Here is a 27,763-nt window from a genome sequence, read left to right as displayed (position 1 = left end):
TCAAGGCTATGGAAGAAGAGGAATTCTGAACCCATCTACTCCAGACCATAACCATACATATAGGCCACAGAGGACAAAAATGGGATTTCATGCTAGAAAAGCTGAAAACTGTAGTGGGGGTGGGGTTGAGAGGTATCTGGATCCATTTACTTTTAGAGAACCCTTCCACTTATTCTGCATTAGGTGACAATAATACAGATTGTCTGCAAGGTGCTTTATAGAATCTTGTTCATCCCCCCAAAAAATCCTACAAGAATGGCTGCATCATATTGGATTGGATAAGATCAAAGAATCTAAAATTTAATCCAGACAAGATGGAACTGGGTGTTTTGCTGATTTGGAGCAGGTATACAGTCAGCTTTGGATAGGCTTGGAAGATTCAGAACTGACAAAAATAAATCCTTCACACAGCGCACAATTAAACTATGGAATTTGCTTCCATAGTTGGCAGTGATAGCTATCAACTTGGATTGCTTTAAAAGATTAGACAAATTCATGAAGGTTAAGGCAATCAATGGCTACTAGTTATGCTGTCTGTGTTCTACCTCCATTGTCAGAAGTACTATACCTCTGAATACCAACTGGAAAAGGGATGAGTATTGTTGCACTCAGGTCATTTCTGCTGGTTTTCCATAGGAATCTGACTGGCCACTGTGAGAACAGGACCCTGGATTAGATGGGCCATTGCGCTGATTCAACATGCTCGTCTACTATTCTTATGGCTTGTGCTCTGCTGTTAAATGTCAGGCTCACAGTTTGGCGGGTGAGAGAAAACTCAGGGTGGGATTCATCTCAAGAATCCTGTCAGAGGAAGCCCTGTTGCTTGTGCAACAGAGATTTCCCCACTTCTCCATGTCCCCTGAAATTGCCTCTGAGGGGATCAAGAGAACCCCCTGGAACAGCATGCAGGGAGAAAATGAGGGTCGTTCCCTTTAGAAAATTGAAATGCTAACACTAATGGAATGCTCAACTTAGTACAATGTTGAGTTCCTCTGTTGGAGTGCCAGCGAAATATTTTTCACATGTTCAGACCCAGAAACCTTCCCCCAAAATAAATTCACATATGACTCAAAATTTTGGTTTGGTTTTTGGCAGAATTTAGGCCACAACTTTATTGATTACAGAAAGTGACTGATTGCATAGGCTCTGGTTCGACTAGCTGCCTGCCATGCAGGTAGCGCTGACCCAGAGTTCCAGCATAGGTCAGCCAAAGGTGAACACCTAGATAAGCGGAAAGCCGGGAATGGGCTAACTCCGCCACCCAAATGTCCCCCTGGATTCAGGCACGGGCACAATCCCCTCTCAGGGATTGACCAAACCACTGAGTCCCTGGATTCCTTTAACGGAATACCCTTCACATAGGGATGGTGAGAGTGTTCCCCCATCCCTATCACCTGAACCAGAGCCTATACGCAACCTTACAAGTTGTGACAATTTGCTACGCGGCAGGCGCAACCCAAATGGCAACAGCCAATCAGCCAAGTGGGGAAAATTCCTGCCAGTGGGGTAGGTTTCTGTTAATATATAGTATGTATTATAGGTTATTTTTAATGTTTATTTTTGTAAGTCGCTTTGAGTTCCATTTTTTAAAAAAGCAGCTAATAAATAGGAGGAGGTGGTGGTGGTGGTGGTGAAAGAAAGAAGTCCTGACCAGATACCTAAAGAACTGTCTCCTCCCTGCCAAACCTACAAGATAAAAATGGCAAATTCTAAGCTTCTAATCTATGTCTCCAATCTGTCAAAATTATGGAGGGCAGGTATAAGACACAGGGCCTCACTGAAGACTAAAAACAACCTCCCAAAACAGAAGGTCTGTCTGCTTCCATCCCTAGCTACCATCCAGCTCTTCTTGCAGGGGTTTTTTTTTGGGGGGGGGGTGATGCTTCTTAATAATCTGCTGGGGCTATTTTTTTAAAGTATTTTTAAATAGTCTTCCATATAGTTTTTTTCTAAGCTGCTGCGGCTGTTTTTCAGGATTGAAGAGGCACATATTTGCCTAGAGCACACCTTGTTATGTAACTGTCCCTTCAAATGTCAGATAGAATCCAATCAGAGTCCTAAAGGACTTGGGCTGAATGTGACTTAGCTGGCATTTGCTGTCTGCTATGACATTTCTTTTTTGCTTTAGAGTTAGTCACTAGATCCTGTTACTGCATTGATTAGCAAAGTATGCATGCATATATACATTATATATATAGTGATGTATGGAAGTGAGAGCTGGACCATAAAGAAGGCTGATCGCCGAAGAATTGATGCTTTTGAATTATGGTGCTGGAGGAGACTCTTGAGAGTCCCATGGACTGCAAGAAGATCAAACGCATCCATTCTTAAGGAAATCAGACCTGAGTGCTCACTGGAAGGACAGATCGTGAAGTTGAGGCTCCAATACTTTGGCCACCTCATGAGAAGAGAAGACTCCCTGGAAAAGACCCTGATGTTGGGAAAGATGGAGGGCACAAGGAGAAGGGGACGACAGAGGATGAGATGGTTGGATAGTGTTCTTGAAGCTACAAACATGAGCCTGACCAAACTGCGGGAGGCGGTGGAAGACAGGAGTGCCTGGCGTGCTCTGGTCCATGGGGTCACGAAGAGTCGGACACGACTAAACGACTAAACAACAACAATATATATATATATATATATATATATAATCTGTGCCCCCCCACACACACACGGAAGCGTAGATATAAAAAAGCTCATTGCTTATTCTTACAAGGCATAGCAATAAAGTCTGTCACTTTTTGCATCATTAATTTGCATTACCCAAAGTATTCTGCGATAAATAAAACTAATATCTATTTATTGCACAGTACTCTAGGCAATGCATAGTAATAAAACTATTTCTAAATATTCAGGATGTTGCATAAAAATAAATTGGTTTTATGGCCCTGTTAACATGCATTCCACACGGTCCTCCTCTTCCACCAGTCTTTGCATATGATATCAGGGAAACATTTTTTTTTTCACACAGTTACACAACGTGGGGAGGCACAGCCTATCAGACATTCCCAGTGCCCTGTATCCATATTGCTCAACCATGCTTAGGAACACAGACTTTATTATGATCACGTACAATAAGGGAACATTAAAAGCATACCATATGAAGCTGCCTTATATCCAAATTGGTTCCTGCCTTAGTTCTAGTCCAGGGTGGGGAACATTTTGCCTTCCAGATGCTGCTTAACAACAACATCCATCAGCCCCAGCAAGCTTGGCCAATGGTCTGGGCTGTTGGGAGTAAAGCACCAGTTCTCCAGCAGTACCTGCTCTAGACAGTAAAGGAAGAGCTGTTGTCCAGCAGCAGAGCATCTGCTTTGCCTGGCAAAGGTCCCAGGTTCAATCCCTGGATCCTGGTATTTCCAGGGAGAGATCCCTGTCTGAAAACCTGGACAGCCTCTGCTAGTCAATATAGGCAATACTGAGCTAGATGGACCAGTGATCTGATTTTGCATAAGGCATCATCCTATGTAAAGTGTGGCCTCAAAGACTCACATCTTGAGACAGTATCAACCCATGATGATGCTTCACTCGCTTTGTTTTTGTCTTTTACACAGAGTAGCAAACTCTCCATGGACACTGGCATAGACAGCCAAAGTGCTGCCCTCCAGATGTTGGTGCCTTCCCATCCACCCTGTCACCGTGGCTAATTGTGAAGGAAGATGACATCTGTGCTCCAACAGCATCTGGAGCACACCATTCAGGCTACCACTGTTCTTTTTCAACCTTCCTGTCAACCAAGGATCTTAGGCTATGCCACACTGGACCCCAAAGGAATACACAAAAGAGCTTATTTTTCAAGTGACCTGGCAACCGTATCCACATTCCTAGCTTACTTCTTTCTTGGCATAAAAAATGTTTTGTTGTAGAGAAAAATAAAAGCTGGAACTCATTAAATGGTTCTCTGTTAACCTGGAGTGAGGGCTTGAGCAGAGGGCTCTGTCTTGGGTCCTGTACTTTTCAGCAACTTTGTAAATGATTAGAACGGAGGACAAGTAATGCTTATCAAACTTGCATATGACACAACGCTGGGGTGGGGGTAGCTAACACTATAAAAAGACAGCATCAAGGTTCAAAATTATCTTGACGAGTTGAAATGCTGGGCCAAAACACCATAACAAACTCCAATGAAAATAAAGATAAAGTCCCACATTTAGGTACGAACGATCAGAGGAACAAATATGAGACGGAGGTGGGAGAGGGAGATAGAATACCTGGTTTGGCAGCATGATATGTGAAGAGCATCTAGCTGATTTAGTTGATCAAAAGCTAAATAGAATGAGGCTCTTAAAAAAAACAAAAACCTAATTCAATCTTAGCTGCATTAACAAAAGCACAGTGTCCAGATCATGAAAGGTAACTGTTCCATTCTATTCTGCACTGGTCAGACCACATCTGGAGTACTATGTCCAGTTCTGGGCACTCAGGATACATCTCTGAATATTATATATTATGAGATTTGAGCACGGCATAGTTAGGAGAAAAACAAAGTTTATATATTAAACTAAATATCCTACATACCAATGTGAATTTAAACAGAAAGGGGGGAGTTTTTCCCCAGTTTTAATTATGAGCAAGTACCTTGGCTGTGCATAGTCTGGTCTGTTTCAAAACTAACCAAAAACATGACCTCTTGACTGAGTTCCAAATGCCATGCCAAAATATCACAACCTTAAGCCATTTCTGTAATTTCTAGTATTAAATATATAGAGAGAGAATTGAAGCAACGGCATTTGCAGAGGCAGGGGGATTGCCAGTTTAGTGGTGTCATACATGCCACTTTCAAATCACATCATAAACCATCTCAGAAACTTGCAATATCTTATATTAAACTGCTTAATGTACTTGTCACTAAACCCCCATGACCATCTTCTTCCTTCATCTTGCCCCGCCTCACCAGAGGCCTTTACTACTGTCCCATTTTCAGTTAAGCATGCCTAAGCTGCAGTGCCTTTCGTTTATCTTGTGGTGATGGAGTAATAAACATTCCACTGGTATACTACCTGCCACTACAATGAGATGTTTGCCACCAGCAACATGTATATTTCTCAACAGATATACAACTACACCTCTCAATTCTAGCACTCCCACCATAACCAGTATTTACAGTCACTTTTCATCTCTCTCTAGCGCCAGGGGAGTCTGACCAAAAAAAATCATTTTAGAAGTGCAAGAGTCATGTTACTCACAGTGTAGAGTTCATTGGTCACCTTCAGGAGTTCTTCGTGCATCTGAAGTCCAATTTCCTTACTCTGGAACACAAAACAAAAACGTTAAGTTGAAAAAAAGGTAAGTTTGTTGCAAAGGAAAGAACTAAATGAACACGCAGGGTGGACTTTTAAAATGTTATCAGAGCTTATTTGACACTGAATCCAAGTTATTGTTACATTTCGCCCTATAAAGTGTTTGAACTGAATTGTATAGTGCTGTAGGTGAACTTGCCCACTGCAAAAAGTCTGTACGAGAGGCACTTCTATGTTCCTAGCATACTGTGAGAAAAAAATAAATGTTAAATAGAACTACAATTAGTAGAATCAGATACAGGCATCTTAGCAGTCAGAACAATAAAGTACTACATGGCTGGGGAAGAAAAATGGAAGACATTTTAACAAGGAATAGAGGGGGGACATGGTCATTTAAGCTGTTATAGTTTTCCAAATTTATTTTTTAATTTGTCTACAAAAGAATATTGTTAATCCACTGCAGATGTAGTACCATATTTATTATAGCCACATTTTTCGTGCTTTCCTCATTTTACAAAAGAGCAGGAGAATTTTTGCAACAGCGTTAGTTTCTGGTAATTCAATAAAAAAAACCCTCTTCTGAATGTGTTGCCAATTTCCTGAACAGCTATCCAGATGGTTTTCAAAGCCCTTGTTCTGCTCTGCAGTGGTGTTGCTTTTTTAAGCAGTATGTGCATTTCAGTCATGAATGTGATTTTGGGGAAATAAAATTGCCTTGGGTTAGAGAAATGCCTTCAGTACTTTATTTATAAATGTAGCTACAAATGCTTTCTGTCCATTTTTCTTCAGAAATTGAATTGGTATAATCCCAAAAGGGATGCAAATCACCATCTAGGCTCTGCTTCTCTCATTCAGAAATGTTAAGTCCAAATTACATGTGTTCTTTATCTTGAAATAGGCAGTAAATACATGAACCATTAACGTAGTTCTCACAAACAGCAGATGAGGTAACAAGCCATGTAACTCCACAGACTGGTCCCCTCCAGCTATTGTTGGACCATGAGTGTCAGTGAGCATGGCCAATGGTCAAGGATGTAGGCCAAAAACATCTGAAGGTCACCAGGTTCGAGAAAGCTGTTCGAGAAAGCTGGAGGGTATGCCCTATGGACTTACCTCTTAGGCTTTCTGTATACTCTATGTAGCCTCACTTACAAACTTGATGTAACCCCAAAATAAACCTGAATTTAAAATATGCTAAAGTGGGGATAATCTACAAAAACAAAAAACAAAAAAATACAACTGGAAAGGAGGGGGAAGAATGGCATTGCTGAAAAAGGAGTACAGAAGAAGCATAGGCATTTATATACATATATACATACATATATATATATACAGTGGTGCCTCGCAAGACGAAATTAATTCGTTCCGCAAGTCTCTTCGTCTTGCGGTTTTTTCGTCTTGCGATGCACGGTTTCCCATAGGAATGCATTGAAAATCAATTAATGCGTTCCTAGGGAAACCGCCTTCAGACCAGGTCCGGGGACAGTCTGTCCCCGGACCTCTTCTGAAGGCTGGGGGGGGGGGAACAAGGGCTTTTCTTCCCACCCCCAGCATTTTAAAAAACCCCGGGACAGCGGAGGACTTCTCCGCTCTCCGAGGCGATTTAAAAGCCCCTGGGAAGGCAGGCAGGGGGGACAAAGACTTTCGCCCCCCGCCCGCCTTCAGAAGGTGTTCCCGCCCCCGCCCCGCTTCGGAACAGCTTTCCGAAGTGGGGCGGCTGGGGCAGGTGTCCCCGCCCCCCCTCCCCACTTCGGAACAGCTTTCCAAAGTGGGGCGGCTGGGGCAGGTGTCCCCGCCCCCCCTCCCCACTTCGGAACAGCTTTCCGAAGTGGGGCGGCTGGGGCAGATGTCCCCGCCCCCCCTCCCCACTTCGGAACAGCTTTCCGAAGTGGGGCGGCTGGGGCAGATGTCCCCGCCCCCCCTCCCCGCTTCGGAACAGCTTTCCGAAGTGGGGCGGCTGGGGCAGATGTCCCCGCCCCCCCTCCCCGCTTCGGAACAGCTTTCCGAAGTGGGGCGGCTGGGGCAGATGTCCCCGCCCCCCCTCCCCGCTTCGGAACAGCTTTCCGAAGTGGGGCGGCTGGGGCAGGTGTCCCCGCCCCCCCTCCCCACTTCGGAACAGCTTTCCAAAGTGGGGCGGCTGGGGCAGGTGTCCCCGCCCCCCCTCCCCACTTCGGAACAGCTTTCCGAAGTGGGGCGGCTGGGGCTGATGTCCCCGTCCCCCCTCCCCACTTCGGAACAGCTTTCCGAAGTGGGGCGGCTGGGGCAGATGTCCCCGCCCCCCCTCCCCGCTTCGGAACAGCTTTCCGAAGTGGGGCGGCTGGGGCAGATGTCCCCGCCCCCCCGCCCCGCTTCGGAACAGCTTTCCGAAGTGGGGCGGCTGGGGCAGATGTCCCCGCCCCCCCTCCCCGCTTCGGAACAGCTTTCCGAAGTGGGGCGGCTGGGGCAGATGTACCCGCCCCCCCGCCCCGCTTCGGAACAGCTTTCCGAAGTGGGGCGGCTGGGGCAGATGTCCCCGCCCCCCCTCCCCGCTTCGGAACAGCTTTCCGAAGTGGGGCGGCTGGGGCAGATGCCCCCGCCCCCCCTCCCCGCTTCGGAACAGCTTTCCGAAGTGGGGCGGCTGGGGCAGGTGTCCCCGCCCCCCCTCCCCGCTTCGGAACAGCTTTCCGAAGTGGGGCGGCTGGGGCAGATGTCCCCGCCCCCCCTCCCCACTTCGGAACAGCTTTCCGAAGTGGGGCGGCTGGGGCAGATGTCCCCGCCCCCCCTCCCCGCTTCGGAACAGCTTTCCGAAGTGGGGCGGCTGGGGCAGGTGTCCCCACCCCCCCCTTCGGAACAGCGTTTTAAAATGCTGGGGGTCGGGAGCGAAGCGCTGCCGACCCCCAGCATTTTAAAATCTCCCCGTGTCCCGGGAAGATTTTAAAATGCTGGGGGTCGGGCTGCCGACCCCCAGCATTTTAAAACCTTCCCGGGACACGGGGAGATTTTAAAATGCAGGGGGTCGGCAGCGCTTCGCTCCCGACCCCCAGCATTTTAAAACCTTCCCGGGACACGGGGAGATTTTAAAATGCAGGGGGTCGGCAGCGCTTCGCTCCCGACCCCCAGCATTTTAAAACCTTCCCGGGACACGGGGAGATTTTAAAATGCAGGGGGTCGGCAGCGCTTCGCTCCCGACCCCCAGCATTTTAAAACCTTCCCGGGACACGGGGAGATTTTAAAATGCAGGGGGTCGGCAGCGCTTCGCTCCCGACCCCCAGCATTTTAAAACCTCCCCGGGACAGAGACTTCTCTGCTGTCCCTTGGAGATTTTAAAATGCTGGGGGTCGGCAGCGAACGCTTCGCTCCCGCCCGCCAGCATTTTAAGATCGCCCCCGGCAGGCGGGGGGAAGGCAGGCGGGGGGGAGCAAAGACTTTTGCCCCCCGCCGGCCTTCAGAAGAGGTCCTCTTCTGAAGGCCGGCTGTGGGCGAAAGTCTTTGCTCCCGACCGCCAGCATTTCCCTATGGGCTTTCGTCTTGCGATGCAAGCCCATAGGGAAATTCGTCTTGCGAAGCGCCTCCAAAACAGAAAACCCTTTCGTCTTGCGGGTTTTCCGTCTTGCGAGGCATTCGTCTTGCGGGGTACCACTGTATATATATATATATATATATATATATATATATATATATATATATATGAATGGGCATAAGGAAAGCACGTCATGATATTGGTTACTTTTTGGTTCACACCATAAAACTTTTTTTTTTTTTAAACTCCCCAGGGATGCAAAGGGGTGGCTCATACACTTCAGCAGAAAAGTTAAAGAATGTAATGTAGCTGGAATTTTGGGCAAGTGTGCCCACTCCACACACATCCCTAAAAACAAACAGGGAGTGCAAATGAAAGGGGGGAGCAGTTGAAAGAAGACCGATATGCTCAGTGGGCACAGAATGCTGGCTGGCTGGCTGTTGCGGTGGGGGGACGGGACAGGGAGGAATCATGTGCCTGAAACTCTGACCATAAAAACAGCGCACACTGCAATATTTTGTCGCAAGGCCCTACATGTTCTTTATAATTCGAACAAACTTTTAAAATAGATTTCTTCTAAAACGGTGGCACACAACAAGCAGCTGGTGTAATTTCATATCCCATAATTTTATCACATGGTTGGTCTGAGCCAAGAGATCCCACATCTGAGAGGAAGTCCTATAACTGAAGACATCTGGGTAAGCCATCTCCTGCCACTAGCAAAGACTACATTACTAAAATAAGGTGTTGGATATGGAGCATACACAGGCAGAAAAAAAGTTGGTGCAAGACAAACAGATGCGCACACACACACAGAGAGAGAGAGAGAGAGAATTTCTTTAAGAGCAAATTCAAGTTTACCCCTTATTACAACAGAGGATTCAAATATGAAGAAATCACAAAACTTTTTCAGAAGTGATGAACGTTCAACATATGTCGAACGTTCCATCTGTGCAAGTATTTCCACTCACCACAGAAGAATCCCCACTTCCCTCCCGCTATGTGAGGTTTTAGGGGTTTGCCCGACCCACCCAATCCAATTGGGGGTGGGGTGGGGTGGGGGAGGAAACCCTGTTGCACAAGCGTAAAGAAGCCTTTATGCAGAGCATCCACGGACATAATTCATTAGGTGACTCCGGTGCTGCTATGTGCTTTCCATTTCCACAAAGCATCAGTTGCATAAACATGCTACTGTGTGCAATACATGAAAGGAAACACATTGCTAGGACAAGGAGAGAGGGCCCCGTTCTCCTTCAAATATCAAATCAGACTAAGCTATTCTGTGCTTCACCTCTGACACTTGTTGCTAAGGTAGCATATCCCTCTGCCATTTTGAATATTTCCCCAGAACCCTGGCTCAAAATCTCTCCATTTTGCCTGGCCTCATTGAAGCATCATGTGCCCAACCTTCTTCAGAGACCCTATTAGCCATAACCCTTGTGAGCTTGCATCCACTATTTGCTAATACTTTTGCATAGGGATGTATTTTTCATTTTTGTTTATTTAAATGATTTATATACCACCCTTGTAGAAGTTCCCCACACAAGCGATTTTCTTTCAGCCCTTGAAAATAGCAACAGCATTATTTCTTTTGGTCTGTTGATATGCAAAAATGGGTATCAGGTAAAAACAACTGGATGCAGGGGGGGGGGATTGGAGAAAAGATTTTTTTATTTCAGCTTTTATGTCCCACACATTGCCTCTGAGTGATATTTTGTTTTTAAAAGAAAATGTTTAGCAGGAAAGGTGGCAGTTCTAGCAATACGCCTGGAATGTTTTCGTTGCAAGGCTTTGTGATTTTTGCTGGCCCACAGCCTCAGTGTTTAGCTTTCAGTGTGCTCAGCTATAAACCTTTCCAAGGAAAATTTACTACTTTGCTCCAGAGGACTTATGGGTTTTATGCAGCAAGAAACCACAGCCACTAGAGGACAAGTGCCCTTTGTCATTATAACTTTGAACAGCCACTGGAACAAGCAAAGCAGTATTACTACTAAGTATTATAGAGGTCTTGAAAGACAAGTTTAATATCAACCTAAGCCACCCCATCAATGGAAAAGTCACTGGTATGAGATTATAAAAGCTCAGTGTAACTAATGAGAGGCCTTGGGGCTTGGATCTGGAGAATGGATCATGTCTCTCAGGCAAAGGTTGTTATAACAAGTGGCCTAGCCTGAGACAGATGTGACAGTTTGGTCCACATCAGCAACGCAATCCTAAGAGTGGGGGCGGATTCCAAAGTTAGATCATAAATCTAAGCTCAGGCAGCAGAATGTTCTTCCATGCTCCACTATGCAACTCTAGTCTAAACCATTATAAATTATTATCATTGTTAAAGAATCATAAAGTTAGAAGAGACCACAGGAGTCATCTAGTCCAGCGCCTTGCAATGCAGGAATCTTTTGCCCAGCATGGGGCTTGAACCCACAGCCTTGAGGTTAAAACTATCAAGTTCTACCGACTATCATTATCATCACCATCCACCTTGAACCAGCAGGTCCCAGTGGGAGTTACAACCACTTAAAACTCAATATTAGAATCAGTTAAAACAAATTCTAGTCGCAGGAATAGGGTGGGTCCTGAAAACACACACTTCAGGTGTCAAAGGCCAGGGTAAAGAGGCACATCTTCAGCGTATGTCAGAAACTGTATAAGGAAGGGGCCCGATGCACCTCTGTTGGGGAAGGAATTCCACAACCTAGGAGCTGCCACAGAGTGACCTCCCCAAAACCACCCTGTCTTGTATCTTCCAACATCCAGCTTCACCGAAGAGAAAAGCTTCATTGTAACATGTACTGGCTCCCAGTACGTTTCCAAGCACAATTCAAAGTGTTGGTGCTGACTTTTAAAGCTCTAAACGGCCTGGGCCCAGGGAGCGTCTCCACCCTCATCATTCAGCCCAGACACTGAGGTCCAGCTCCAAGGGTCTTCTGGCAGTTTCCTCACTGCAAGAAGTGAAGTTACAGGGAACCAGGCAGAGGACCTTCTCAGCGGTAGCGGCCTCCCTGTGGAACGCCCTCCCATCAGATGTCAAGGAGATAAAGAACTACACAATTTTTAGAAGACATCTGAAGGCAGCCCTGTATAGGAAAGTTTTTAATGTTTGACATATTCCGCTGGAAGCCGCCCAGAGTGGCTGGGTATAAATAATAACATTATTATTATTATTATTATTATTATTATTATTATTATTAATTTATTATTATGCTCAATGTGTTCTGGCATATCACCCTTGCCTGGGGCATTTGGAAAAATATTTGTGAATTTTAAAAAATACTAATGACTTCAAATTGTGTATGTCTACAAGATTTACTGAATAATATTTTTAAATATTTTATAAACTCTTTGTTATCAATAGAACTCCTAAAGGTAGCAGAACATAGTAAAACTTTCTATGTTGAGCATCATTTTGAAGCTTTGTTTCCTTTTGCGGGAGAGCGTATCAATATTTTTCGTTCTGCAACTCACTTTTTCTTCTTTCAATGTTATGTTAAAGCAAGGCAAGAATCTATCACATTATATACTTGAAGAAAACATGTATCATAGGGAAAATTATAACATTGCACCTAGCTAGAAGAAACACTAGTGTAAAAACACTGGAGTGAGCTTGAAACATTACCATCAGCTGTAATTTTAAATCACTACTATCAGAACAATATGCCACATCAATAGAGATACAGATTACAAGCTTTCATCCTTATAGGAGAATTGTTGTTGTTACTTCTTAAATCTGTATTCCACCCTTCATCCGTAGATCTCAGAGCAGTTCACAACATAACAATACAAGATAAAAAAAAACAAAATACATAATAAAAACAGGAATAAAAACAAAACAATAACCCCTCCGCTCCCTGGAGGGCAGGGAGTTGGCAAAGTTGTTACATTGGCTTAAAAGCAGAACTACGTCTGTTGAAATGGAACCTCATTTACCACCATAGCATGCCATCTAAAGCCCAGCAATAAGAACAGAAACTCAAATGGAGTTTTTTTAAAGCTGATTTTGTATGAGCCAACTATGACTGTTAGTGGTAATCAAGATGCTAAGATTGTGTTCATGGAAGACAATCTTACTTGGCTAAGAGTGATCGTCAAAGAAGAAGAAAGAAGAAGGCAAGATGCTAAACAGATACCCAGGAATTCACTTTCACTTGCTCAGCAGAAATCATTTGCACTGTTTTATTTTACAGAATCCAAAGCACTTGCATTAATATTAGGGGACATGAGTTTCCAACAATCAAAGTGATTTCTCGTTAAGATCATGTCACCACAGGATATTTCCTATGCAGCCTACCACAGAGACCTGTCTGGACAATTAGACATTCTCACATAATCCACCGTCTTGAGATTTTAGCCCTTTACCCTTGCAAAGTGAAATCTATCTCCTATGATTGTGGGTGATTAATTATTTATGCAAATGTCACAACACAATGATGCAATGTCTTCTGACACCATAAAACCAGCAGCAATGTAACGATGGGCCTTCCTCCAAACCACAGTACATCTCAGAATGGCTATGAGATTACAGCAATGAAGGCATCCCTGGAAGGAAGGATATTTCTAGCAAGGAATGGATACAATGGGAAATAAACCCATTTCAAAAATCCATTGTACATGGGATAGATGTATAACCACACACAACCAGCCAAGCAATTGTAGTACCTATATATGTGTATTATCTCCCTTTAGAGGTCAGCAATAAGCACAAATACAGTGGTACCTCGGGTTACATACGCTTCATGTTACAGACGCTTCAGGTTACAAACTCCGCTAATCCATAAATATTACCTCGGGTTAAGAACTTTGCTTCAGGATGAGAACAGAAATCGTGCTCCGGCGGCGCAGTGGCAGCAGGAGGCCCCATTAGCTAAAGTGGTGCTTCAGGTTAAGAACGGACCTCCGGAACGAATTAAGTACTTAACCCGAGGTACCACTGTAAAATGATTTACAAAAAAACCTGTCTGTTTAGAAATTACTTAATTCCTGGGAGTAACTGCATTACCACTAGTTGTAAGGAGGTTACCCTGAAATAAACAACATTTTCCCCACTAGTCTGTAAAGAAGCTGAAGTAGAGCTGGGTTTTTAAAGCATCGCTTCTGCAATATAATTTCACCATAGTACTAATAGAGAACATCCCTATTTTGGGAAACGCAGTGATGATCAAAAAAATACTTTTATATTATCTGCTGAAGAACCAGAAAACTGGCAAAGAAAAGTGTTTTGTGGAATCTGTCTCCAACACTCCATTACAATCATGGGCCCAATTTTGTAATGCATCAATGTAACAAACAGAGGACAAGATAATGATCAGACAGTGGAGATCTAAGATTACTGATGTAAAAGCTTTGGGGTCATTTTAGCCATTTAGTCTTCAGTCTCCATCTAATCACCAACAAGCAGTAAATGTACCAACATTATGAATCATAAAATCTCCAACAGTGATTAGGCAGGGCAGCTCCTAGGTATCTGAAGGTAATTGTTGCTCTTTACTCCTTATTTGTTTAGTAGGTTTGTTGTCCCTAATTTTCTCCTTGGCTCCTCTATAAAACTCCATCGACTTTCCTTCCTGCTTTGGTTGGATAGTGGCCTTTAGAACTGAACAAAGGATAACATTTTCTTTTCCTGTTTCCTTCTTTTACACTGATTTCCTCTCCCCCACCTACGTGTTCTCACCACATCTTATCTTTACAATAATAGTGCATTTAAAACTAACCAAATATCAGAGCAAAATACCCCCAGATACCTTGGTAGTTAGAGACACATACCAGCAGCACCATGTTCCTTACACCTTCACCTCAAGCATGCCCAAAAAATCCACCTGCCCTCACCCCTAGGCATGGATAGTTGGAAGTAGCAGGCTATTTGCTAAATCAATCATTGGGATCTACGTCTACAATTGGAATAAAGGTGCACCTGGAATTTCTATTCCTTGCAACTCCCTTTGCCAAAACCAAACCCACAGAATAGCAAATGGAAGGGCAGTTATGCAACAATGGTACCTACAGTAAACAGGATCCTTTAACAGCTGTGTGTCTCTGAGAGAGTCATGACCACCTAACAGTTTATGGTTGTTGTTGTTTAGTTGTGTCCGACTCTTCGTGACCCCATGGACCAAAGCACGCCAGGCACTTCTGTCTTCCACTGCCTCCCGCAGTTTGGTCAAACTCATGCTGGTAGCTTCGAGAACACTATCCAACCATCTCACCCTCTGTCGTCCCCTTCTCCTTGTCCCCTCCATCTTTCCCAACATCAGGGTCTTTTCCAGGGAGTCTTCTCTTCTCATGAGATGGCCAAAGTATTGGAACCTCAGCTTCACGATCTGTCCTTCCAGTGAGCACTCAGGGCTGATTTCCTTAAGAATGGAGAGGTTTGATCTTCTTGCAGTCCATGGGACTCTCAAGAGTCTCCTCCAGCACCATAATTCAAATGCATCAATTCTTCGGCGATCAGCCTTCTTTATGGTCCAGCTTTCACTTCCATACATCACAACCGGGAAAACCATAGCTTTTACTATATGGACCTTTGTTGGCAAGGTGATGTCTCTACTTTTTAAGAGCTGTCTAGGTTTGTCATTGCTTTTCTCCCAAGAAGCATGCGTCTTTTAACTTCGTGACTGCTGTCACCATCTGCAGTGATCATGGAGCCCAAGAAAGTAAAATCTCTCACTGCCTCCATTTCTTCCCCTTCTATTTGCCAGGAGATGATGGGACCAGTGGCCATGATCTTCTTTTTTTGATGTTGAGTTTCAGACCATATTTTGCGCTCTCCTCTTTCACCCTCATTAAAAGGTTCTTTAATTCCTCCTCACCAACAGTTTATGGTGGTGGTGTGCATTTCTTCAGCTTGGTTTAAGAAATTCTCTTCTTTAAACACTGTGGCATGAAATGCTGATGAAGAAAAGGCTTAAACTTAAGGAAGAGACCTTGGATCAGCTGCCCCTTCTTTTATATCTCTTCTCTCTAAGTGATATCATCAATTGGCATAGAATCAATACTTGGTAAGGATATTTCCAAGGGCTACTTCAACGGTTCTTAACTTGTGGTCCATAGACCCCTGTGGGGTCCACAGATGGGCTTCTGTGAACTGAGCTCAAAAAGGAAACCAATTTCTGTGTACATGCTCTTGGAAGCTGTGGCAAGTATACATGCACCATAGCTACATATAGCAAAATAACTGCACACAATCATCCTATTACTGTACATGATTACGCATGGTTTTAAAAAGAGCAAACATACAACAGAGTCTAATCATGTAGGTCAGATTTCGTATGAAATTTACAAAAAGTTAGCGTATTTATAGCAAACTTCTGAAAGGGGAGCGGGGAACTCTACACATTTAGTTGGAGTTTTGGAAATGTAACCTTAAAGGAGTAAGAACATAACAGGATCCTCTGAGACAGTTCTGCTTCTAGGGTTAAAAAATGTGTTTCCATGCTCGTGTAAGGCAGCTTGATCTCTTCATATCAGAAGGTGATAATGGCTCCAGGCCCTAAAAATCTTTACCTGCTGATTTCTGCAGATCAAGCTGCAGTTACAGGCACAAGTGAAGGCTGGGCTGTTTTGTGGTTAGTTGGCAACCCAATGTTCCACAGCTACCAAGGGGACTCCAGAAGCACCTGGGCATAGGAAAATGAATGGGTGAGGACTTTTTCTTGAAAGTTCAGCACAACACAGCTGAACATGGTTTGCCTTAGCTCATCAGTATGTTAAACCAATAAATGAAATGTGGCAAGGATGAAGAGTGTTAAGAATGACTTTGAAAGACGAGTAACATGCTTTTATTGATAATTTCTAGCTCCATGCAAACAAGTTAATTCACTGGAGCACTTGAAAATGGAGGGGGGGTAGTTAATGATAGCCATTTTGTCTACTTATTTCTGAATAATTCTGCCACTTCAAAAATCTCATATAGAACTTAATGGAGTTTACAGTTCCAGAGACAAAAACAGGTAATGGGTGGTCTTAAGGGAGGCAAAGGAGGAAAAGCTCCAAGGATAAACACTACTAGCAGATTGCTAAAGGCTAATAAAGCAAGGATAAATTATGGGTGTTTTCATATATCCCTCATATTTGCATGATGAAAATACCCATTTGCAATGGAAAAATTCACCACACATTACCATTCCTGTATGTATGTCCCCACAAGATGTCAAAACCAATTAATAATGGCTCAAAGGGGGAAATTAAAAGTGACATCTCTGAAACAAAATGTTGCTCCAATTTACCATCAGAGCAATCTACAACAGCTGTAGAACAATTAGGGGCTGTTCTTAACCCTTCTAGTGCTATCTAGCCTGCACAATTATTTTTAAAACGAGCTTGAGCATGGCCTCCACAGTATGAAAGTTGGAAGGACTGCAAAAACAAAACAAAACACTGAAAAATAAGTTCCAGGAAAGAATCTTGCATTGACGCAGCAGATGCGCCTCATTCACTTAGCCATTTAAGGTAGAGCCGCCAGATTATCTACCTCCTCAACGTCCGCATAATAAAACCGTTTTGCATTTGTGTTTTCTTTTGTTTGCTGATGTGAGCTAGCAAGACTGGATACAGTGGGTATGTCCTGTAGGATTTTTAAAAAGTGTAGTGGGAAATACTCATGTGACAACATTGCAAGGAAATGTCTTGAAAAATATTAAAAGAATAGCTATTTCCAGAACTAATTAGCATGTGAAAAGGACTTTAGTGTGTGTGTGTGTTTAAATCACATTGTCACACATGTTATTAATCTGATTTATGAGCTGATCACTTTAAAAAGTATGCAAATCATGCCTGATTATGAATGCCTGGCCCAGATGGTGTTCTTTATTCTGGTCAGTAATATTATGGCTTCACACATGCATTGGCTTTCCCAAATATTACAATAACAAACAAATAAGCACACCAATAAGAAAGGAAAGGCTAATAATAATACACAATGGATTAAAGCCTAGGGAAAGGCTAGTTCCAGAATGTAAGACGCACACACAACAGTGACAAAATTACAGCACGAAATAAGCTGTTTAAAAATGGTTTTAGCTCATCATTGTTTCCCAGAGACTTGTGAGCTGTACTGAGACTTCAGCCTTATGTGACATGTTGTGAATAGAATCTCAGATGCACACTCAACACAATAACTCTGCTTTGCTCCGATTAAAAGCAGGTGCTGTGTGTGGCAAGCTGCGGATGGCATCAAGCTAATGCTACCTCTGGTTCATGCCAGGAACATATCAGCTTGGGGTGATGGCAGAGGGGCACTTAGTTGAGCATACAATGGAAACGCAGATCCCATTGGTTATGCCAGGGAAAGCTACCGTTCTAAAGGAATTGCCTAAGAGCCACTGTCCGAGAAAATAAACTGTTAAAGCTGTCAAGGCTTGAATGAGCTGAACGAGCACAGACTCCAGCTCCCTTCTCAGGAGATGTCCACACTTCCATTCGCCCTGGTGCTTCCCGCAGGGAAAGCCACGGTGTGCTGCTGAATCGGAGCCAACGGCAATTAGATTTTTCCACAGATTGCTGTTTGTTCCAGTTCAGTGGCAATGAGCCTGTTTTCCCAGGAAAGTTGCGGGGCAAACGCAAAACTTATTGGATTTGTGATTTATAGGTACGGGGCAAGCTGAACTGTGGCTGAGCCTACACTCCAGACAGAACCCCTGACTCAGTCAAAAGGGTCTGACAATCCAACGTTCCACTGCTCTCGGAATGCCTACTAAATAATTCCTCCCAGCTTGATCTTTTTTATTCCAATGACCCATATAAAAAGTGGCCTTTAATGCCAATTGACATAATGGGAAACCTCACAGGGTGCGTAGTCACCTCTTTAGTAACAACACAAGTCTAGTAGTTTCTTGGCAGAATGCCACCTGAAGAACCTCTATACATTGTATCTGCCAGGCCTCAATTAGAAGTACAGTCATACCTCGGGTTAAATATGCTTCAGGCTGAGCATTTTCAGGTTACTCTCCGTGGCGACCCGAAAGTAACAGAATGTGTTACTTCTGGGTTTCGCCGCTCGCGCAGACACTCAAAATGACGTCACACGCATGCGCAGAAGCGGCGAATCATTCTACTCAGGATGCGAACGGGGCTCCGGAATAGATCCCGTTCGCATCCAGAGGTACCACTGTCCTGGTAAATAGTCTCGTAATACTGACAAACCAAATGGTTTTATAACAGAACATTTAGGGTTTGTCCACACTTGTCCTGTGTCTATAAAGCACAACGCGGGTGGCACTGTAGTCGAAATCACTGAGCCTCTTGGGCTTGCCGATCAGAAGGTTGGCAGTTTGAATCCCCGCAATGGAGTGAGCTCTTGTTGCTCTGTCCCAGCTCCTGTCAACCTAGCAGTTCAAAAGCATACCAGTGCAAGTAGATAAATAGGTACTGCTGTGGCAGGAAGGTAAATGGTGTTTCCATGCGTTCTGATTTCTGTCACGGTGTTCCGTTGTGCCAGAAGTGGTTTAGTCATGCTGTCCACATGACTGGGAAAGCTGTCTGTGGACAAACACCAGCTCCTTTGGCCTGAAAGCAAGATGAGCGCCGCAACCCCAGAGTCGCCTTTGACTGGACTTAACCGTCCAGGGGTCCTGTACCTTTGTGTGGAGTCTGAGCAGTTTTCCACTTGTCCTATGCTGCCTAGGCACAGGTCCAAGTGGTTTCGCGTTTGCCCCCCAGCTTTCCCCTAGAAAACATGCTCTCTACTGCTGAATCAGAACAAATGACAATCCACAGGGAACCCAACTGCCGCCATTTGGTCCGATTCAGCAGTTAACCGTAGGTTTTCCCAGGAGAAGGCAGTGGGACAGATGGGAGGTGTGGACAAGCCCTTATATAACTTTAATTGTACAGTGTCAGTTTCTCCACAGTTAATGACAAGGGAACCCCAGAATACAGTTTTCTGAAAAGGCCCACAAGTCTTTTTATAGGAGAACCTGTTCAGACTCATTTGCTCTGGCATTTCCCCCCCAAAGTTCTCTCAGCACTGCTTCATTATGTGGCGGTTACTCTCTCAGGAGGCTATTGAGTGTACTATACAATAAATCAGATCAAATTAAGTGACACAAACATTCGTTTACCTTTTTAAATAGCCGGATGACATCCTCACTGATCTGGGAGAGTCTGACAATGACATTGTTCATAAAGATGTCATTCAGGGTAGCATGGTCTCTGCTTTCTCTCCGAGTTTGGGTCAGTACCAGATACCAGCAGTTCACGGGAGAAAGAAGGTGCTGATCCTTCCTATAAGCATACAAATTGATGGTTTAAAAAACATTAGCTCACACATGAGGGCAGTCTTCTTGCTATGAGTAATAATGAGTTCCACTGACTAAAAGTTGCTACCAAAAAGGTTGAGCAGGCAAAGAAAGCCTGAATTAACTTTCTATAAAAAGTTGTGCGCTTATAGCAGTTCACTGTAAGAATCTAGAGCCAATATGATGATACAGTTCACAGCTAATTAAAAATTTTGTAAATAAAAAAGAACAAATTCATGAATTAGGAGTGGACAATAGTTATGCCCTTTTTATACTAACAGCCCAATCATATACCACTGAAACTATGTCCTGTTTTATTCAATGTAGCTCACTTTCAAAATCTGTGCATTAGCAAATGGTATACCATAATAAAGTGTTTGCTTTATGATAGCAAGCAAGGTAAAAAGGAAACCATTTCCACTATGAAGTCTAATAACATACTCCAAACAAATTTGAAAATGCTCTTTTTCAAAATACACTTCATTCCAGCATTAACATTTTCAGAATAAAAACAAAATTCAATGAACACAGGTATATATTTAACTTCAGTTCCCAAATAAAATTCAATGTTTTTTAAGCCAAGTTGATAGGTATACCCCAGTATATAGTTTAAATGCAACCCACACCAACAAAGCAATACCCATCGAAGAAACAGATACTGTACATGTTCAGCTGGGTACAGTTAAAGGTCAAGAGAGAACCAAGTTAGTTTCGCTTTTTTGACCAGACAATTCCTATTCCCACAAGTCTCTGACTATAAATCACAACCATAAACTGATTTGCCACACACAGGAAAACAATCAGCTCCATACACACACTTTTGTTTATATACTGCCAAAAGACTTTGCCTTAAAAAGGCTAATACAATTTCCAATAACACCACAGATAAAAACAGTAACTACAATGAAGACAAACAAGCCAAAAAAGAAAAGCTGATAAAACTATAATAATAATAAAAAAGGCCCTCAAATGTCATAAAAGGGCCAATATAGTAGGATGGACTTTATCTGGTGCCTTTATGATAGCAATGAAGGCACCAAGCAAACATGGCAAAGGAGGGAGATTCCTCCATTTGTGTGCCACCACTGAGAGGGCCCTCTCTCCAGGAGCTACTGAATGTAGAGGCAACCAGAGGTGGACTTGATAAAAAGTGAATTGATAGCCAGATTCAAAGCAGGAGGAGGTGTAAGGGCATTTAGGAGTTGAAAGGGTAAACACCAGCCCCTTGAAGTGAACCTAAAAACAAACCAAGAGAACTATACCCCCAACAGCAAAGTGCTCTGTTAAAAACACACACAAATAAAACCCCATTGTTTATGCACATAACACACATAGGATTCTATTTTGATTATTACATATCCCCTGTAAAGTAGACTGACATTGAAAAATAGCCATCTAAGTCAGGCTTCAGATCTGACAAGGGTATTATCTGACAAAATTAACAACTGCTCTTGCACTTTTCTCTTTTCTTCTTTTTTTGCAATTTAATATTGCAAAATTATTTTAACTCTACTGTATGTTCCGCCCCCGCCCCTACAAAAAAGGCAGCCTTGGCATTTGAGCTCCTTGGTCCAAATGCCTATCCAATACACACCCGGTTCAGCTTCCTCTTCCCAGCTTTAGAAGCCAAACAAGAGGCTGGATGCCAAATCACCCTGAACCACTGTCTTGTTGAGGAAAGAAAATTACAATGAACGATATTAGACCAATTCTTTGCCATTAAGCAATCTCAACAAGTCCCTAGAGAGCAGTCAAGACCCACAACGAACATCTCATCAAGTCAAGAATATTATGTGCCGACAAAGCAATGCAGCAAGACTTAGAAACGATGCAGTAGGGAACAATTCTGCATTAGTGGGGAGAAGGACTAGGTGACTTATTAGGGTTTTTCCATCTCCCAGGCCAGCTATCCTGACAAACCATTTAGAGGCCTCCTTTTGTTATAGACATTGTTGGCTGTACTGCCAGTCGTAGTTTTGAGTCAGAGAATATTGCGGCTTGCTTCCATTCATGTAAACTGCAATAGTGCACAAGGGCTACAAATTAGAGATTGGAGACCCAGTGGAAGATTGGGCCATGAGCCAGCTTTTATTGTATCCATTTATACAAGAAGGCAAATCCAAATTCTAGACCAATGTTGGACCAATGGCTGGACCAATGTTGTGATTAGGACTGGCACTATTGCAAACCATGTGCCACGAGTTGCACAGCCCTGCTCAAGTCCAAGGACATCAGTAAATATGCATGTTCCATTCTGCGGTATTATAACATGCCAAGGAAACAGAGGAAATGGAGTTGTTTTTTAGTTTATACTTATGTTGCAACACACTTCACTTGTAGCCACTGGCCAGAAAAATACTGGGCTGCAGTAAACATACACCACTTTCTTCTCCCTGTAGCAGTTTGCATGATTAACATTGGCCACACTGTTCATTCTATGCTGCCAGCAGTTTCTTCTTTTCCCTTCCTAGCATCACTGTCAAGAAGCAGAGGCTGAAGTTACAGCCCTGCATTCCTATACGTTGTGTGTCTTGCAAAGTGTTAACTAAAGCTTGGCAACGCAGCTCAGCCGCTTGCTTCTCAACAAGCAAAAAATGCAAATCCATCTCAGCATCCCTGATGTAGCAGAAACATTTTTACACGTTTCAGTGATGTTCATTATCAACACAATGAACACCAAGAAGCGAAGGGATGACAAATGCTAGGAATATGTAGCGCCACACTGTTCTGATCTGTCTCTCCCCATCTTATTAGCCGGAAAAAATTCCGTTTCTCAAGAGGATTTCTAACTAACGAGGAGACACTGATAATCATCTGGATTCCTTCTACACAGATACACATACACACCCGGTGTTGTGCATGAGCTTGGCAAAAAGATCCGTTCAAAGAAGCCGTGTCCAAACTGAATATTTGAACCTTATGGCTTCATGGGGCTTTAAACAAAGCCATCATGATTAATGAATTTTTAATGGTTCCAAGGAAAACTGCCATGTTTTCAGGAGCATTTTTCCAGTACACAGGCTGGTAATGTTTGCAAAATGCAAAACATTGCAAATACTAACGAAACCCCATGCATAGGAAGATCTCAAAGCACTTATTATTCATTTTCAAAACAACTCTCAATGTGCGACCGCCAACCATTAATTGGCTTATTATATTTTCCTATGTTCATAAGTTGAAAAAGTGGAATGAAAAACCATGGAATAAGCAGTGTTCATGACCTTTAGAAGAACTAACTGAAGAACAGTAGAGAAGAAGGGATAACACACAGAGACACAGACACATGCAAGAGTAGAGGATGACCCAGGGAAGCTGGACCAAGGATAAATGGTGCTCTGAGGTCAAAAAAAAGAATAGCCATGCATGATCTAGATAAAGACCATTCAAGCAGTGACCCAATCTTTCTATGACATCTGTGTCACTAAAATATACCTACAAGCAACAGGGGAAATTTATTGATTGTAATTATGCTTCAGCATAAGTCTCCCCCCCCCCCTTCTTTTCTGCAGCAACACATGTGGATATTTAATTAGTGCCTTTAACTTCTAGCTGTCCTTACAGTTCGCAAAGGGTGTGCTTTCCAGGCAATAGGCACCAATGAAACTCACTAAAAATAATCAAGTGGCGTACATGACCATGGAGGAGGAATCCTCAGTTAACTATAGGACTGGAAGCAAACATTTTCATGGCTCTGAAGTCTGCTATCACAGCTTAGGTAACCCTCCCACATGGAAAAGAGGAGCAAGGAAGTCCACTATGATATGATTTCAGCTCAAAGGCGTTTACAGAAAGCACCATTTCCAGACACGAACAGAGGATTGCTTCCATTCCTAGCCAGCTCATCAAACATTTTGGCCTGAACAGAACAGAAGTTCTCAGCTACCCTGACACCCAAAAGAAATGCTGCTTTTTAAGCTCTCCACAGCCTATAACAGAACAGCCAATGACTACACAAAGTGAGCCCCGATGAACCAGAAGTGCACCAGTTGTTTATTGCCTCTTCCTTCAAGGCATCGCTACTAAACTTTGCATAGGTCATTTGCCAACAGAAGAGTTTGACAATCCAGCTGTTCTGCATGCTCAACAATCTCGGGAACAATAGAAGATACCCAAGAGTGAAGATCCAAAATGTGAGGAGTCAGCTATTATCTGTGTACAGAAACAGGTGGATCAAGGCTGCCCGCCAAAGGTTTTGCAAGGTAATCCAGCAATAGCGAAAAGGGCAGGGGAAAATAGTAGGCCGGGTGGTGCTGAAGATTATTAATGTATAAAGCAAATAAATGGTTCAGTTTTGTTAAGCTCATTTTCCATTTTCCCTTTGAAACCATAATGTTCAATAATATATTACTGCTGTTTAAAATTGATGAACCACTTTATAAGCCTCAGCAGCTTCTTCACTTCCAATCTACTATCTTAGAGGCCTCCAAAAAGTGAGGAGGGGGAGTCTCATGACCTTATTAAGGCGTTCCTAGACACATGAAAACACCTTTCAGCTCAATGAGCAGCAGCCAGCCATCACAGCAGATACAAAGTATAACAGAGCTACCTGTGGCCTCACCAGCATCCCAAAAAGACTGAAGCATTCAAAAGCAGATAATATTCGCTGAACTACAAAATTAAGCCCACAAGATGTTGAACTATCAGGGCAAGTACAACATTGATACATGCTTCTTATGGCTGTGCCTGTTTGAAACAAGCTGATAGAAAACAGATGTGGAAACAATTATTACCCTCTAGACACAGTAAGACATCTTCAAATATTTGAAGGTCTCTCACATAGAAGGAGCAAATTTGTTTCCTGTTGCTCCAGAAATGGATCCAAACCACCAAACAAGTTAAAATTGTAAGGAAGGGGATTTAGACTAAATATCAGGAAAAACTTCCCAATAATATGAGCTGTTTTAACAATGGAATGAACTGCCTCAGAAGGTGGAGCACATTTTCATTAAAGAACTTATTAAACAAAGGTTGGATGGCCATCCATGAAAGATGCTATAGTAGTTGATTTGTCAGCAGGTTGGACTCGATCAGGGTTTACCAAACTTGGGTCGCCTGATGTTTTTGGACTACAACTCCCATCATCCCTAGCCAGTAGTACCAGTGGTCAGGGATGATGGTAACTGCAGTCCAAAAACAGCTGTAAACCCAAGTTTGGGGAACCCTGGACTAATATACTTTGTATGAGTCTGTCAGATGAGCCTTCGTGGTCCAACAGTCAGATATGCTGGGCCTTGATTTTAGTAAACATCCTGGTCTGTTATGGAAGTGTGCTGGGTGACTTAATGCATAGTGCTCTCACTTCCATGCCTCAACTCACAGAAGCAAATGAGTAAGAAAAGGAAAGGCATGCAAGGCCTTCTACACAAAGGATTTTTGCAGGACTAAACAGTGGTGGGTACATCTCTCCTATTCAGGGGTGTCAACTTGAATAAAATATGGGAAGCAAGTAAGCCCCACCCCACATAATCAATCACATGACATGGTGCACGTACACCATTTGAATGGAAATGCCCATTAACTTGGGGGGGGGCAGCCCTCTCAAATCAATTACTGGGGAGCCGAAGCCCCCTTGACCCCTAGGAGTAGACTCCTATGCTCCCATTAGGGCAAGAAAAGTTTGCAGCAATCCTACTAGTTGGGCCTGGTGAGCATTTAAGGTCCCCAACCATAATCTGCGGGTTGCCATCTGATTGGATTTTATTCTGATCCTGATCTGATTTTAGGAAGCATTTTAATTGATTGCCTGATTCTATGTTAATGTGTTATATATTTGATGTTAGCCGCTCTGAGCCCGGTTTTGGCCAGGGAGGGCGGGGTATAAATAAAAATTATTATGATTATTACTACTACTGCTCTCAGAACAGGGGCTCCAAATGCTTTCCATTATGAGACAGCATAGTAAAGAGATTTCCTGGTCATCTTCAGATTTTCAATTTACACATATTGTTGCATTTGCCCACATTCTTACAATCCTGAAAGAATGGTGCAAAAACAAAGGTTTTAAAAGTGCCATTCTTTAAGTAGAAAAGAAAGACAAGCACATAGTATTAATAACACACCTTTGCTAGCCCACTCACTGACTGCACACACTATATGAGGTACAATGAACTAAGTTAATATCCGAAGAAATACTAATCACCTTTGTAAATGCCTTTGCAGGGCAATATAGCCTTCTATAAAGGTAAAGGTACCCCTGCCCGTAAGGGCCAGTCTTGACAGACTCTAGGGTTGTGCGCCCATCTCACTTAAGAGGCCGGGGGGCCAGCGCTGTCCGCAGACACTTCCGGGTCACGTGGCCAGCGTGACATCGCTGCTCTGGCGAGCCAGCGCAGCACACGGAACGCCGTTTACCTTCCCGCTTGTAAGCGGTCCCTATTTATCTACTTGCACCCGGGAGTGCTTTCGAACTGCTAGGTTGGCAGGCGCTGGGACCGAACAACGGGAGCGCACCCCGCTGCGGGGATTCGAACCGCCGACCTTTCGATCGGCAAGCCCTAGGCGCTGAGGCTTTTACCCACAGCGCCACCCGCGTCCCACATAGCCTTCTATAGTTTCTTCTAAAGGAAGGTTAGAAAATGAAGCACCACAACAGGTTTAGACTTATGAAAAGAAGCTCTTTTAAAAGGAGCAAACCCAGGTGTGCCATGTCACTAGGTTGGAAAACAAGGACAAGAATAGTGGTGTTTTCACATTTCTCTCCAGGACAGATCTTGAATTTGAAACTCATGCCGTGGTCTTTGTACCTCATAATGTTGCTGATGAACAAACAATTTCTTTGAAGGAAAAGAGAAGTTGCCTTGAAAATGTTTTGGAATGGAAAGGCAGGATAAAAGTGCTTGAAATAAAATAAATATAGTTGTTTGCTATGACAACCACACTTCCTTGTTCTAATCTTCTGCGTGGCTTTAATCACGTACAGGAGAAATCAGACGCACACAACACACTCCACCCCAAAGCTTCTGCAATTTAAACCGCAACACTGCAGAGCATTAAAAGACGACTATTTTCCTAACAAAGGCCACTATGCTTTGCAAAGGCAAGGCCTCTCACAGCATTTGTGGAACTCAGGCCTCTTTGTTTGGCAAATGGAATGAAGGACTGTATAAAAACAAATTGTTCTGATCTTCCATTATACTACTCATTCACTCCAACAATACTTAAGATTTTCTGTCTGAAGCGGCCTTAAAACCACTTTGATACAGCTCATAGACCACTCAAACTATATTTTGCATTTTCAGACACGGAGGTTCTTTACAAATAAATTTATAGGACTGAAAGCAGGATTTTCTTTCATTGACTTAAAAATATGAAATAGGCCTCTCATGCCTTATGTGGCAAATCAACTGAGCTTTGTCTAGTCCCAGAGTATTCAAGCTGCTCTTCTTTTGGAACATTTTCTCCTACACTAAATGATAATCATTCTTTACATAAGCAATCGGTGAAAAGGGTAAGGGACCAGAATAACATACAAGGCTTTCATTAGATAAACCTCAGAACGAATCTGTCTTATAAACAACCTTGTCAAGTAGCTATCAGGGGAAAGTAGTAAGCAAAATGCATAAACCATAAAAAGCCATCTCTCTCTAACATGTAATTATTTTTCTTAATGCAAAATTAAGTTCAACGTCTAAACAATAGTTCTGAGTCTTCCTCCTGCCCTGCTCACACACCTTCATTTACAGCCCCCATTTTTCCATTAGCATAGAAGAGCCGGCACCCTCCAGCTGCTTTTGCTTGGGGACTTAGTAATAATTAGTTCAACATTCACAGTATGTTCCAGGGCCTGTTCAATCCAT

At 43.3% G+C, this 27,763-nt stretch overlaps 1 protein-coding gene across 4 annotated transcripts in view; it reads right to left on the bottom strand.

The window, feature by feature from the left end:
• The window catches only part of SRGAP3 (SLIT-ROBO Rho GTPase activating protein 3), a 185,674-nt gene that overhangs the window by 71,611 nt on the left and 86,300 nt on the right, over window positions 1-27,763 (bottom strand). For all 4 annotated transcript variants that reach the window (XR_003705358.2, XM_077925000.1, XM_028719316.2 and 1 more), the window contains exons 3-4: window positions 19,791-19,953; window positions 5,187-5,249 (exon numbers count right to left, since the gene is read on the bottom strand). Coding sequence is in view for 3 of the 4 variants with exons in the window: in XM_077925000.1 (XP_077781126.1) it covers window positions 5,187-5,249; window positions 19,791-19,953 (226 nt within the window). In the remaining variant the exon portion in view is untranslated. The remainder of the gene's footprint in view (window positions 1-5,186; window positions 5,250-19,790; window positions 19,954-27,763) is intronic.

Source organism: Podarcis muralis, chromosome 2 (assembly GCF_964188315.1).
Source record: "Podarcis muralis chromosome 2, rPodMur119.hap1.1, whole genome shotgun sequence".
Taxonomy (NCBI): domain Eukaryota; kingdom Metazoa; phylum Chordata; class Lepidosauria; order Squamata; family Lacertidae; genus Podarcis; species Podarcis muralis.
The sequence above is the reverse complement of the archived record's forward strand: the minus strand, read 5'-3'. Positions and strand labels throughout refer to the sequence as shown.